Source organism: Podarcis liolepis, assembly GCF_965112155.1.
Source record: "Podarcis liolepis genome assembly, chromosome: 3".
Classification (NCBI taxonomy): domain Eukaryota; kingdom Metazoa; phylum Chordata; class Lepidosauria; order Squamata; family Lacertidae; genus Podarcis; species Podarcis liolepis.
In genome coordinates this window covers 83,573,144-83,588,260 of record NC_139557.1, presented here as the reverse complement: position 1 = coordinate 83,588,260, position 15,117 = coordinate 83,573,144, and the positions used below count along the sequence as shown (strand labels likewise).

The 15,117-nt window shown below is 40.8% G+C and overlaps 1 protein-coding gene across 4 annotated transcripts in view; it reads left to right on the top strand.

The window, feature by feature from the left end:
* The window catches only part of STRN (striatin), a 55,337-nt gene extending 41,060 nt beyond the window's left edge, over window positions 1-14,277 (top strand). For 3 of the 4 annotated variants that reach the window (XM_083496837.1, XM_083496840.1, XM_083496839.1), the window contains 7 exons: window positions 1,288-1,409; window positions 1,840-2,007; window positions 3,431-3,571; window positions 4,644-4,751; window positions 6,955-7,041; window positions 7,131-7,363; window positions 7,596-14,277. In XM_083496837.1, coding sequence (XP_083352963.1) covers window positions 1,288-1,409; window positions 1,840-2,007; window positions 3,431-3,571; window positions 4,644-4,751; window positions 6,955-7,041; window positions 7,131-7,300 — 796 coding nt within the window. In that variant the 3' untranslated portion in view covers window positions 7,301-7,363; window positions 7,596-14,277. The remainder of the gene's footprint in view (window positions 1-1,287; window positions 1,410-1,839; window positions 2,008-3,430; window positions 3,572-4,643; window positions 4,752-6,954; window positions 7,042-7,130; window positions 7,364-7,595) is intronic. The other variant, XM_083496838.1, reaches the window with a different exon arrangement.
* The last annotated feature ends 840 nt before the right edge of the window (window positions 14,278-15,117 follow it).

Below are 15,117 nucleotides of genomic sequence, written 5' to 3'. Positions count from 1 at the left end.
GTCAACATTCAGAAACTTCTTTCGTTATCAGAGAATATAGCTGCAGCACTTGACAGAGTTCTCCTTTTATGGCATAAACAGTGTATTGACTCAGTCTGTCAAATGGTCATGTGGTTTCTTCTTCTTGTGGCTCAAGCTCAGCTCACCACTCCTCTAGTATGCTAGTGAATTCTTCCTTCCAAAAGGGGTGGGGCTGGTAAAAGCTGCAGCCTGGCAAGGTGATGGTGCAATCTGAACTGCAGTTCAGCCTCTGGTGAGGCAGATTGCATTAACCTTCCCTTTTTTTTGCTTTTTTCTCCTTTCGCCTTTCGCTTGTGTGGTGCTAGTGTCTTGTTACGTACCACGCAGAGCACAGATACAACACTTACTTACCAAGAGGGACTTAACTGTCTTCAGCATGTGAATTGGAGAGGAATGGCCAAAGAGGTTGATAAGTGTGCAGCAGGGATAGGGAAGGGACAATTTAAAAGTGGTTGAAAATGGACTAAAAAGCGAGGTTATGGCCAGAGCCATCCCATGACAATGTGCCCCCCCCCCGAGGTGGGCTGCTGCCACTTTTCCCCTCCTGAACGATCAGCATGAGCACCACCAGCACTTCCAAGGCCATCTCATCGAAGAGTTATTCGCAGCGCAAGGCATTGTGTGTGACGTGGCCCTGGAGGGCAGCTTCACTACCCCCGGTGCTTTGTTCTAGTGTTGGCACATACTGCTTAAATTCTTAATGTTAAACAGTATTTCCTGCTGTTGCAGCAGAGCTGCGCTCTCTGAGGCCACCTCGCCCACAATGCTTTGCTCAGAGCGAGGTGAAGACCAGCACTCGGGAGGCAACCTATCTAAGTGCTGCTGGCCATTTCCCTGCAGAAGCAAATGCTGTTTTACTTACCACAGCAGCAAGAGTGAAAGTGGCGCTCTGCAGGTGGATGGCAGCAGTGGCAGATAGCGCCATGGGCTGCTGATGGGGGTGTGATCTGCTGCCAGAGCCCTGTAGCTTATGACCTCATTGGCCCCGTTATGGCAGTTCCGTAAATACCTTGTTGAGGGGATCATGTAGAGGAGGAATGCATGCCAGGAGGCAGAAGGAAAAAATGTTTCCTGTCAATTATGTTGCTTTGAAGGTATACGCCACATTCATTTTCTTCAGTAATGTTTTATTGTGGATTGTTTTATTGGTGTTTTAATGTGTTGTAAACCACTTTGAGATTTTTTTCCCTTAAAAATATAAAGCAGTATAGAAATGAAAATATTTGAAATAAAACTCTACTAAATCAGTATTGCTTCCTCTTGCAGCAGTCCTGTGCTTTGTGTGGTAATGAGTAATACTGGTGAGCAGTGTTATAGTGGGGGAACTGATGGCCGCATTCAGGGCTGGAATACTACAAACCCAAATATTGACCCTTATGATTCCTATGGTAAGTGTCCCCCCTTTTTTTACAGGTTTCTCTTTTAGCGGGGGGCACGGGAGCACGTTAAAAATGCACAACAGCTTATTGAAAGCAGTGCAACTGACTATGAAAAAGGAAAAACGGTTCTATTCAGGAAAAAAATGCAGCTTGAACCGGGTGAAAGAGAAATGCCTGAAAAGAGATCACACGGGATAGTTCTGTAATTTGGAAGCAATCTTGGCTTAGGATCCCAGTAATAGGAAAAAAGATATGGAAGAAGGTCATGATGTATTGTTGCTTTGGAGGTAGACTGAGTCAGCAGTCAGTGTTGTCAGGAATTCTGCTGTTAAGGAAGGACAAGAGGGCTTGTAAACTGCCATTAGAGCATCTTTACAGCACATACTATTTATAAAGAAATCCCATTTCCTTTTGTATTGTGCATTTTTTCATCCCACAGATCCTTCAGTCTTAAGAGGTGCATTTGTAGGCCACACGGATGCAGTGTGGGGCTTGGTTTACAGTGGAGCACACCAGCGCTTGCTCTCCTGTTCAGCAGATGGCACTATCCGTTTATGGAAAGCTTTGGAGATCTCTCCAGCTCTGAACATATTTAATGATAATCAAGGTATTTAATAAATCTCCTGGATTGTAACACTATCAAAAGGAACTTCGCTTTTAATTATCCATGCTTCTGTTTATAACCACACTCTGACATAATTGTGCAATACAGGTAGGTTGATTTTAGTATGCCTTTGGGTTTTAGTGGATTCCCAGCATCACTACATTGACTCTTGCTGGGAAAGCGTGAGATGAGAATCAAAACCCCACTTGCCGGTTGCATTTGTTTTGAAGGATGTGTGTGTTGCAGAATCTCACAACTGTTTTTTTTTTATAAAGTAGCCACTGTTAATAGAACATGTTGATTGCTATATTTGGGGCATTATAATGAGAGATTCATTTTTTAAGCAATAATGCAATAGTAAGTTACATAGCAAACCACTATATTTGAATCTTGCTGTTTTCCTCCTGAGGCAATACATTAGAAGTTTAAAAATGGAAAAAAATATACAACTATTATTGTAGCACGCACACTGGACAACACTGAACACTTCTTCATCATAGATTCTAGGTTCATGTTTAAGAAATATTTTGGCTTCAGGGAAAGCCTGGACAAAAAAACAAGGCTTCACAATATGTCTGAAACAGTTGACAACTGCTTTGCATATGGAAGAATGAAAGGCATTCCATAGTCAGGGGCAATATGAGAACATGCCTGATTTGCGTCGGTCAGAATCCATTCACTCGTTGGGTATGATCTCATCCGGTGACAAGAGCATAGCATTCTGGGAGGCAGGCATCTTCTCTCTCTGTTTTTCTCTCCTGCCAATGGAAAATGCCTGTTTCCATTCAGGTCACCGCCCTATGATGTGTGGTGCATAGTTTACCAGATTCCATGAGAGATTCTGCTAGATGACATGGGCCTTGCAGCAGAGCTGCTATAGCCTAGACCCAAGCTTTCCAAACTGTGTGTCAAACACGTTAGCATGTCGGCTGCGATGTGCTGCGTGAATGTTCCCCATGCTCCTCCCAGTGTGTGAAAAGTTTCCAAAGCTCTGACCTAGACTCTCTTTCTTGTCTACCTAGAGCCCTTCTGCCTTCCTTTCTGAACCTTTGTACTTGCCCACCCAATATTAATCCATAAGACATTTGTGGTGCATGAGTCAGTATACTAGCTCTTGCTACTCTTCTCTTCTTGGGCATGGTGGGTGCACTGCACATCTCAGGTTACAGCAGGTCCTGATACCTATGTAAATGTAACGGGTTTGAGGATTGATTGGCTCACTACTGAAACAGAGTTCTAATAGTCCAACATTCACACATCTCTTTGGACACTTGAGAAACCATATTTCTTGCTTTTACCAACTTGGCTGGAAAATTTGAAATGACTTCTAGATTTGTGCCAAGAAAATGAATGAATGTGGCTGCTTTCAGGTAGTGGCTAATGGACCAAGCTTCCTATTCTTCCTAACACTCTTCTGCTTTTGTAGAGATGGGGATTCCATCTTCTGTGGACATTGTGAGCAGTGACCCAAGCCACATGGTAGCATCCTTTAATAGTGGCCACACAAGCATATATAACATGGAAACAAGACAACGCATCCTTAACTTGGAGTCCAACGCAGATACTAGTATGTATTCCAAAGGGGTTATTTCCATGTGTTTTCATTGTTCGTGTTTATATTGATAAAGTCTGAGACCATCATGCATAGAAGGGAATTAAATGAAGTGTACTTCCATTTAGGATACTGATGTTTGCACCTAATCGTCTTTGATGGACTGCTGGCGTCAGTCCACATGGGACTGATAAATCTAGCCATAAATGTACTCTAATACAAACAATTCTGAAATAACAAATATGAGGAAATAGCAGATTAGCTCTCTTATTCTCCCTGACCCTCATCACCCACTTGCCATGCTTCCTTATATGATCCATAGGTATTTTGGGCTTCCTTAAATATTAGGTTTCCACCATCCCCTATGCAACTGTATGGTGTTCCTGAATTATACGTAGGTTAGTTTGAGAAGCAGGTTGACAATATATTGAATGAGCATAGTAAGGTACAAGTAGATTGAGTGGACTGAACATGTTGGGATTTTTGCACCAGATTGGCCTGCTAAATCAGGTCGTTAGTCTTTCCAATAGCTTGTTTCAGAGGTTTTCAACCTTTTTGGGTCCACAGTTTCCTTGACCAACCACATGCTTTTTTGCAGCACCCCTGTGGAGCTCAAGAGCCCAGTTATGCCACCCCTTGCCTGCAGAGCCAGCAGCCCCTCACCCTTTTTCGAACACCCTCCCTTGTGGCGTGTCCCCTCAGCCTCCTCTCTGCTCCCTTCTCCTTGGGGCTGTTCTCTGGGCAGCTGCAGCTGCCACTCCTGGTCTCTGAGCTGCCACCCTGGCCCAAAGAGAGGTGCCTCCTCACACTGCCCCACAGGGGCCTGGGAAGCACCCCCTGGCCAGCCCCAGGGGCACCTGGGGAGCTTGCAACAAACAGCTGTGCAAACCTTTGGGAGGCAGAGATGCAAGAGGCCATCAGAGAAAGGGAGGGAAGGAAAGAAGGACAGAGGCCAGTGTTGCCTGCGGCACCCCTGATCACTCAAGGCACCCCAGGGTGCCACAGCACACTGCTTAAAAACCACTGGCTTATGTGAATGAAATAATTTTTCTGTGTTGACTGTGTTTGCACTTGTTCATTCCTTTAGCAGTCACCTCTTCTTGCCAAATAAACAAAGTAATCAGCCATCCAACTCTTCCAATTAGTATCACAGCCCATGAGGATAGACACATCAAATTCTATGACAATAACACAGGTAAGCATAATTCTTCCCTCAGTAGGCCTAACATAAAAAAACAAAAATATCATGAAATTGTCTGAAGTCCAACCCATTTAGAGAGAAATCTTGAAATTGAGGTTTGAAAGTTCTATGACTTGTAAAACGGATGACAGGAATACAGTGGTACCTTGGTTTACAACCATAATCCTTCTGGAGGTCCGGTTGTAAACCAAAACAGGTTGTAACCCAAGGCGCGCTTTCGCCAGTGGGGCCTCCCCCCCCCAAAAAAAATTGGTTGTTATATATAAAAAAGGGTTGTAATAAAAAAATGGGTTGTAATCTAAAAAAAGGGACACGCAGTTCCGGGTTTGACATGGTTGTAATCCAAAGCGGTTGCAAACCAAGGTACCACTGTAAAGGCTTATTGGCTGCGCAGAGGAATTGGTGTGGCTCAGCATTTGAGTTACAGCTTTAACATCCTTCCCAGCCAATCCTGATGCTTGTCTTTGCTACAGAAAAGTGGATGGTCCACAGGATCATGGAGGGAAATTTATGCACCCCAAATTTCCACACTGCACAAGATGGAATTGCTGCCAAAGCTTATAGATGCTTGTGTGTGTTTGTCCCCTTCTAAATATCTGAAAGAGGAGCGCTTAGACTTCTTACCCTTGTTCTTAAAGCTCCATGTTCTCCATGTTCACCCGCAGTGAAGGAAAATATGTAAATCATAACTGTTAGAAAACTTGCAGTCATTTCAATTGGTATCTTAATTATGTGCTTAAAACAAAAACACACACAATGCATCATATTCCAAAGCTAGGCACTGTGTTAATGAACTCTGTTATTTAATTCTAGAAGTTTTGGTCCAGGTGTTTCCTGCTTAGTTTGGCAAAGGATCAGTAGGCAGAGTTAATACAAGCAACTTTGTTAAACCTGAGCCACTAGATAACTTCAGCCTTGTGACTTGCAAGGTTTGCTTTCAAAAGCTCATATCTAAGCTGCCTAGGAGTTCAGACTCTGTTTTCCGTGAATTGAGCTACCTTTTCTTTGATGTAGCAAACTGAGCTCAGGGCAGGTTTTGCTTTGCACTTGGAACAACAAAATTGGGGGTACATATGAATGATTAACATACTGTATCAAAGCACTTGTAGAAATCTCTGCTTTACCTCTGCATCTCTGCATAATATATGGATATGGCAACTAAGGCAGGATTGGGTCATTGCTTCCATTTTAAAGGGGAACATTGAAGGATTTATTTGCAAGTATTGAGCACAAATGATGGGTGGTCGTTATCCATTTTGTATCTGATTATGTGAGAATCCACCCTTCTGCAGTTTACTTCAATTGATAGTAACGTTATTCAGGATAGGGATTTCTAAGATATGTGCCAGGACACACCACTCTGCTGTGAAAAATGCTGAAGTGTGCCTTGTAAAAACTCACACACTGTGATGGATGCATTCTACCTTTTCTCCATCAGAGTGGTGTGACCCCGTGCATTGTTAGTTCTCCCACCCCCATTACTATATGGACAGTGACATCACAAAAGAGTGAACAAGGGTGCGCTGGGATGTCGCCTGTACAGGGAACTCCCAGCATCATTACCCTGAAACAACCTGTTCCATCCTTGATTGACTGGGCAAAGTAGGGAAGTGGGATGCAGAGCAGCAACAATCTGTGTGGCAGCTGTAAGGAAGATGCGTGCTTATTTCCGTGGGAGCTAATGAGTAAAAACCTGTCTAGGTTGTACCTAATGCTGCAGGAACAGAGTTCAACTCATTTCCACTCTTGCCCCTAAAATCTGCTCCAGGCCCCTGGAGCTGATTCTGAGGGTGTGCAGGGGGCTGGAAGGGACAAGAGAGGAACACATGCATGCACAGAAATATGTGCAAGTGGAGCTGCAGTGTTGGGTAGAGCCCTTTGGTATGTTTTTTTTTTTAGTGTGAAAGTGAATGCTTCTTTCACTTTTTTAACTGCGGGAAGGGACCTGAACCAGGTACCAGGTTTGGGAAGCAGAGCTCTAGGAAGTAACCGAGAAAGTGAAAGTGACCAGCACAGAGACACAGTCAGGTGGTCACTTTCCAAAGGGAAGGGGGCTATGCTCATATTCAAAGATCCTCTGTTTCAATGAGAATAGTTGCTAGTATGCTTGATATCAGTATCATTTCCCATAAGTTCTGTTAAAGCTTTATTAAAGCTCTGACAAGTTGTTTTTTTTAAAATTTCTTTAATTTCAAAGGAAAATTGATCCATTCCATGGTGGCCCACTTGGATGCAGTCACAAGTCTCGCTGTTGATCCTAATGGCTTGTACTTGATGTCCGGCAGTAAGTACATCCCATATCCCCTCTTAATCTACTCTTAATTAAACGTAACTGCAAATCTAAATGTTTTTCCTCTTCTTTGCCTAACCTAGGCCACGACTGTTCAATACGCTTATGGAACCTTGAAAGCAAGACCTGCATTCAGGAGTTTACGGCTCATCGCAAGAAACACGACGAATCCATTCATGACGTAGCATTCCATCCCTCGAAATGTTATATCGCCAGTGCTGGAGCAGATGCGCTTGCTAAAGTCTTTGTATGACGCAATATTTCTCTTCCTCTCTAGCTGCCGTGTGTGTGTATATATATATATATATATGTTTTCGTAGATTTTCACGGGTACAGGAATGCAGGTTTTGGTGTCCTCGGGTGTCTTCCCGTGTAAAAGTTGGGGTGTCTAGGCGACGTTTCGACGAGGTCTCACTCGTCATCTGAAGATGACGAGTGAGACCTCGTCGAAACGTCGCCTAGACACCCCAACTTTTACACGGGAAGACACCCGAGGACACCAAAACCTGCATATATATATATATATATATACACACATATACAACAAGCTGTACAAATGACAAGGGCAAGAGCCTCCTCTTCATGCCCTTTAATTCAGTGAATGTTAGCAAATGGTCTAGGGTTATATTTCTTTCTTTTCTTTCAGGGTGCTCTTTTCTAAATTAGGGGGTTCCTTGGGTTATATGAGCTCAGCTAGTGCTGAGAGCTGGGAAACCCTCTGTTTCAAATGGTCCATACAGAAGAACCGTTTTTATTTTTGAAGGTGTCAGTATTTGTCCAGGCCGGCCTTGGGCAAAATGAGATCCTCTGTAAACAATATGTGCAGTCCAGTGTGGGCAATAAGGAAGCAGAAAACTCAATTTCTGTAGGATGTGGGTAGATAGAAACTTTTCTGCCTGCTTTTTCTCCTCGAGAATATTACCCATATATTTCTGTAAAATCAGCCTGAATTTGGTGATGTAACTCTTAGAAGTATAATATAAATATTATTTCTTCTCCTTGTTTTTTTACGTGTTGTACGGTTGAATGATGTACAGGAGAATAAGGCTTGGTTTTGTCTCAGCCTGCTGGCTGTTACATTAGGTGGATTGGGTATAAACATCAAATATTAATGCAGTTTCCCTAAATTGTATTAAAGCAGATATTAACAAATGCTTTAAAATGTATGTTTTATTTTAAGCCTTTGAAAGAATTTGTTAACAAGTGACTGGCACCACAGTTTACAACAGGGATGAGGCTTAATTCAGATGTTGATGATTCTTCCATTCATAGCTGAGCTCAGTAAAATTATGAAACTCTTCCCTTTTCAATAAACAAGAAATGATATCTGTGTTGGCTTTAATAGGCCTTACTGTTGAAATGCATGTTAATGGCATCCTAATAATTTTCATTATCTTGAATAAACCTGCTTGGATACCCCTCCCCTCTCCAAATCTTACTCACACACTCATGCATAGAAGTGACCTCTCTGTGATTCAGTCTTTGGCTGCTAAGAATAGTGTGTTTATATATCTAGTGAGAGAGTTATTTAATCAACCATGTGGGTGGGGCCTGTCTGGAAGAGATTTTCTGCTTGGTACTCACCCTTGTAATAGGGTGGTGATTGGCAGGAAAAGGGTGTAGAGTTGGCCAACGTGGTTGCCAAATTCACATCCTCCACAGCAGCAGGAAGCTGTTTTCATGGGGTGTGGGTGTGTAGAGCAGCCTTCACCAATTTGGTGCCCTCCAGATATTTGAACTACAATTCCCAACTGCCCCAGCTGACACAATGGGTTGGAATTGGTTTTTGGAAGAATTTGGAATTCATAAAAATATGCCTTCATTTTTTGGGAATAACTACCACACAATCCAGAAAAGAAACCATTTATTCTCTGTCATTGCATTACCAGCATTAGGTTTGAACATGTTTTCTGCATTTGGTACTAAAAATATGTGGCATACCTATTTGTAGAAGTTTCCACTCTTGCAGATTCTGATGTGCAACATGTTTCCCTTTAATGGAATCAAAAAAATTACCAATATATCTCAAAATGTTCAGCGTTCGTTAAACCTCAATTTTGAGTCAAAGCAGAAAGACCAACTGCATCAAACATACTTATCTATATGTGACTTCTGTGTATGTATCCCTTCTCTCTGTGATCTTATTTTTAAAAGGATATTGCAAAGATTTATTTAGAAAAACAAATACATAAAGTTGTGTATATTGTGTGTGTACATATATATATATAGATATATATATAGAAAGAGAAATTGTAAACAGTATGTATTAAATGTGTCTTAAGGGAAGATTCTATGGGTAATTTTAATGTTTTAGTATTAAAAATTCTCCAGACTTTGTTGCGTACAAAGGATAAAAGGTATGGTTATTGTGCTTTTTGCTTAAGCAATATAATACATAGTTGCTGATGTTTAAATTGCTGTACATACAACTAATAGACCAGCATGCTTGTTTTGGAGACTCCCATTTTGATTAAATTATGAATGTAAGAAAAAAGTTGCTATTCAAATGTGGATTGGAAGTTGTTCAGTCCTGCTTAGTGAATTCCTGATCCAAGTGAAGCAACTTTGAAAACAGGCAAATAACTAGAGGCTGAGGTGCCTTTTGACAAACAAAAAATGTAGCCTTACCACGAGGTTGTGGACTCTGTATTTGTGTTCTTCTCTAGAGTCTGTTAGTATCTGTCAGTCTTCTCTGCTTGTGTACTATAGACTGCATTGTACTGTGCACAAATATTATAACTTCTTCAAGATGCTATCTTCAGTTAGAGATGAAAAAGACCCTTTCTAACCTTGACTGACCTATTCTGTTTACCTGCAAGTATTGGGTTGCACTACCATTGTGGATTTATAAGCATTTGGTTAACCTCCAGACCACATTCTTTCCTTTCCCCTTTTGCCTTTACATGACCCTGTTGCAGCTGGCCAGGTGAGCTGCCTTCATTCGAATGTTAAGATCATGTCCAGTGATATCAAAGTTCTGCCTGTGGGTTTGATCTCTGAGGAACCGTTGTATATATGCCTGTTATCTGATGCTGTGATCGTTGAGCGGTGAACCTGCATGCATGAGCTTAATTCTAGAAGAAACTTGTGAACCAACAATGCACAGGTACCTTCTCTGATTTGTTAGAAGAACACACCATAGCGTAACTTCCCCTCCCTTTCCTCCTTCCTTTGTAAACAAGGGGAGGAAATTAGAGTCTTAACAAAGCAAATTTTTCCATTTGCCCCCCTAGATATGAGAAACACTGGTTTGTTCAAAACATGGGTGCTTTGCAAGCCAGGATCAGAGCCATAGTTGGATGAAACAGTTTGTTATAAATCACAAACGGATGCTTAAAATATTCCCACACATATGTGGGTGGGTGGGAAGGAAACAGGGCTTCATCCCAAGGCCCACCAATTGCAGCACATTGTCATAACAACTGTGCGTAGTTGATTTTTGTCAGAGTCTTACACGTGTGTGCAAGTGTATGGTTAATGTAACCCTCCTGAGGTTGGTGGACTACAACTCCCATCATCCCTGACCATTGGCTGGAATTGTTGGGAGTCAGGAGTTCAACAACATCTGGAAGGCTAGTAGTTGGCCACCCCTGATTTAGATACAGTGAAAAATGTAGGAAAATGCTGAAGTTTAAAAACATAAGAAGCACTACACAGAGACAGAAAAGGTATGTGGTATAGTCCTTCTGGTTATGTATCTTTTCAGAATGCAAGTAGGAAACTGAATATTTCAGTGTTACCCCACGTAAAGAAACCCTGCAAGTAGAAATATTCAAGAATAAGGCTGGACTACAACTCTTCTTGAGACCTAGATTTTCCACAGGCAGGGATGCTGCTCTTATGCTTCGATTGACCTTAAGATCTTTAACCAAAGCAGAGCTACTTAAGTAATAATCTCTCCAGTTTCTCCATTAGGATATCCTCATATTGAATTCTCTGTATGGAAGCCTCATACTTACTTTAATTTATACAGACACTATGTATTTCTCTAATTCAGATGCAAATGACCTTGAAGTCAAATGTATTAAAGATTGAACAGCTTACCTTCATAGTTGCCATATTAAGACAAATCTTACATGGTTTACTTTTAGAGCCTAAGCACCTTTTTGGAACCCTTGCTTAGAAACTGCATTGCAATGAATTTGACAGGTTGTGAGCTTAGAACACAGTTATCTCAGAGCTGGGAGCCCAAGCAGCCCCTACAATCCTCGCTCCCTGGCCATGGGAACTCTCCCCAGGTCTCGCTCCTCCTGCTTTGCCTAGCAGGAACATGTGCTTGAACTCTGATAATGCCTCTTTCTTTTCTGGATGCCGGATGTAGAGGAGGGTGAGGTAAAATTAATCTTTGATGAAATTTACCTTTGTTGCTCCTTCCACTTTTATCTCTGGCCCTGCACACCACTGGCGTGTTGCTCGGAAGAGCTGCACAAGTTCCCCCGTCCCTGACGTAGAGTATATTCAGTGGAGTGCACCTCCAGGGGTGAAGTCAAACCACTGCAATAGCAGGACTGAAGTGACCTCCCTAGGGCACAAGCCTGGGCTGCCCAGAAAACAAGACACCCCCCTCGGCGTTGCTGATATGGTCCAAAGGAAGACAGAGCAATACATTTGGCCTAAGCAGTGATGAAAATGTTGGATGATTCAGTAGTCTCGGGGGGGGGGCGAGAGCAGTTTTAAAAATCAGAATCTTCTGCAGCATAGTGAATGCCAGAATATTTTAAAAGTTCAATTTCCCCCAATAAGCTTTTAATGCATAGATTGATAAATTCACACTGCAGTTGATCAGAAGATACGCTTTCTGCTGTTCATGTATTGGATACACACTGAAGTTTACATAGAACTTAAGTGTTTCAGAATTGCCTTAGGTTCTGATTGGACGAGGTCTGAGAATTCTAACTTTTTTGCACTCAGTTTGAATGGAGAGATCCTAATTTGATGTGAGTTCTGCAGCATATTTGTCCCAGTACTCAGAAAAGTTACACAGCTTTTTGCCAAGTAAAACACACCATTGCTTACATGGATAACTTAATGAAAACCAACCAAATTATATAAGGAATAATTGGAGGTTTCAGACTGAACCATTTTTCTTGCTCCTTTTGGAACTGGTGTTCCAATATAAGTTGGCTTCTAGGTGGACACCTTCCAAAATATTCCCTGCAATAGTCAGATGACCATGATAAACACAGATTTTAGTGCCACAGCATCTGTGCCATTTTATATAAAGTACAGGACAGCTTTTGAAACCAGACAAAATACGTAACATCTTGTAACTGGGCAGCCCAAATTAACTGAAAGGGTCTCTTGTACTGCGTTCTTGGCTTTCTGAAACTCTGCAAGCTGAAAACACAGATTGACAACAATATTTCACAGTAATGTGCGCTGGGCAGGTTTACCAATAGCAGTTCTTTTGAAGGGAAAGGAAACTATATTAGAATACTTTGTCTTACTGACTAAACTTATTGCGGAGGTGGGTTAGATCTGCATGTTGCTCCATGCAACTCTGGAGCCAACACATTGTATTTTAGACTGAAAACTTGTATTAATCTTTGTTTTATATATTGCGAGATCATCTCCATTTCTTTTAATAATCTAGTTTGTATTTTCCGCATGTTGGCCAGCTATTTTCTTTTTATACATGCCTCCATGCTAGATGTTAGCAAAATTGCTAGACCACCACTGGCTTTTGTTCTCCTGCAGTGGTTTTTCCTACTCTTCCAAACACTAAAGAAACTTGAATTTAAATAATTTTGATTTTTACTGCTTGTTCTTTAAACACTTGTCCGATTCTCATCTTTAAAGTAAAGGCTGCTGATGGTAGCCTGGAAGTGCAAGGTGTGTTCTTCATTCCTGACAAGGTAACTGTACCTTTAAGTTGAACTTAAATCGGAACCAATTTTGAAAAGGGATCTGGAAACTTAACAGAAGTAGCCATCCTTCTGCACTTGCATAGTGTTTTGTTTCAAGGGAATGTTCCAGCTGGTTACTAGGGATCATAACATTTGACGCTTTTATCATGTTGGGAATAGCAGCAAGATAGATGTGTATATGGGAATAGCTGAAATATGAATAGGCTACAGAATGCATGTGTGGAGTGGATTAAATTAGGACCAGTGTGAGGTGTGTACTATCCATTTTCTGATGCATGAATGGTCAGTTGCACCACAGAGTATGGCTGGTTGCTTAGTCTAGTCAATCTTTCCAAGAACAGTCATGCTCACCTGTCCTCATGGTTTCTGTCTTTATCATGGGTAATAAATTGCATATTGTTCATAGATGAACCGAGAATAGTTCTTGTAGTAAAAGATGGAGGGATGCTCCTCAATGAGCATGTGACAGTACTCCTTGGTTAAATACAATCAGCCTTTCTGCTTGTATACAGAATAGTCATTTTGGTGGAAAATCTCTACAGTGCAATCGTATGCATGCATACTCAGAAGTAAGCCCCACTGCGCTCAAAGGGGCTTACTCCCAAGTCAGTAAATATAGGATTGATACCTTAGTATTGATGTGGAAGTTTTAATGTTACAATGTGATATATTGATTCTTCCAAATTTTGACCAACATAAGTTATCTAGGGGTGTGAATCAGTGTTGCCCTTGTTTTCATTGCTTTAGGAAGATTGAGCATTAATGGGGAAAGCAGTGTCGGTAGTACAGTTTAGGCACAAAGTTCTTACCAGAAAAAGAATCTTTGTACTCTAGAGTTGTCGCTTTCCTCTGAGAGACCATTATTTCATCCCCAAAAGTTCAAAAATCATTAGCAGCAGAGTAATGTGTGTCTGAAGAACCATTTTCAATATTTCGCTATTTTTCTCAAAACCAGATTAGTTGCAAAAGCATCAATAGTACCTGGTTTTTGTTTGTTTTTCAGTCTTTTAATATTTAACTGCCTTTAAAAGTAAAGAACAGCAAAGCAGTTTGTGGAAGATTTTGAGTAAATTTGTTCTGGAGGTTGAGAAAGTTGTTCTCATTATTAAATACAAAAATAACTTCTGTTAATACCTCACGTAAATGAGGCAATGCTGAGGTACTAATAAAGGCAGTGGCACTGAAGAGTTGCAAAGTGAATTTCTGTGTACAGTACCTGCATTCTATGTTGAGTAAAATCAAATGGACCTTCCTGAAGTAACACTATACAGAGCAGCTTTACTAAATATTACCGCAGCAAATAAATGTCCTTTGTACTATGTATTTATGTAAATTGGGTGCTAATAAATACTATTTTTCAACATCTTTGTGTGTGTTCTAAATGTATATTACAGTTTATGGAACCTCTCCAAAAATACAAGCCATAGGGTGAAAAAAGCCTCTTTATATGTCATCATTTGCTCCACAGACTTTATGAATTACATTTTTACTCAGAGGTAACCATGTTGGTCCACTGGAAAAGAAAAAAATCAAAAGCTGCCGTAGGGCAATTATTTCTTTGAATTCTTGTTTTTGTTTGTTTTTATGTTATTTTTATGTTATTGTTATGTTGTACACCACTTAGATTTTTTAAAACATTAAGCAGTTTATAAGCACTTTTAAATTTAAAAACCCTTTTAATCACTATCAAACAGAATATCTTAAAGTAGTAAGTATTTGAATTCTCCAGAACTCTTAATTACGTTGGGTATTTGGCAGAACAAGGGAGTATTCTTTTTTTAAAAAAAAAAAAGTTATGCAGCATGCGTTATGCAGGCTAAATTAATTAAGGATCTGCTAAATACAAAACAGATTGCAGTTTGCATTGAGGGCTGCTGGATGAAAGTGTCAGAATGGTGGTTCTCCCTTAAAAAAACACATGTTCTGCCTTGTCACAAGAGAAAACTGTGATGTAATAAGTAGACACTTCCATTCTCTTGGAATTAACTGCTAAAGTGGAAAATACTGATGTTTGTAACTTGCCTGAGCCATCAACAAATAATGATAGCACATAGGAATATCTTGGGTTGTTCTATATTGCACTTTAATACTGAAGTGAATAGGATATTTCACACAGATTATGAAGTACAAATAATTTCTATTAGCCCTTTCCCTAATGCTTCATGCATGTGGACCATAAATACTGCAAGTAAACAAAGTACTG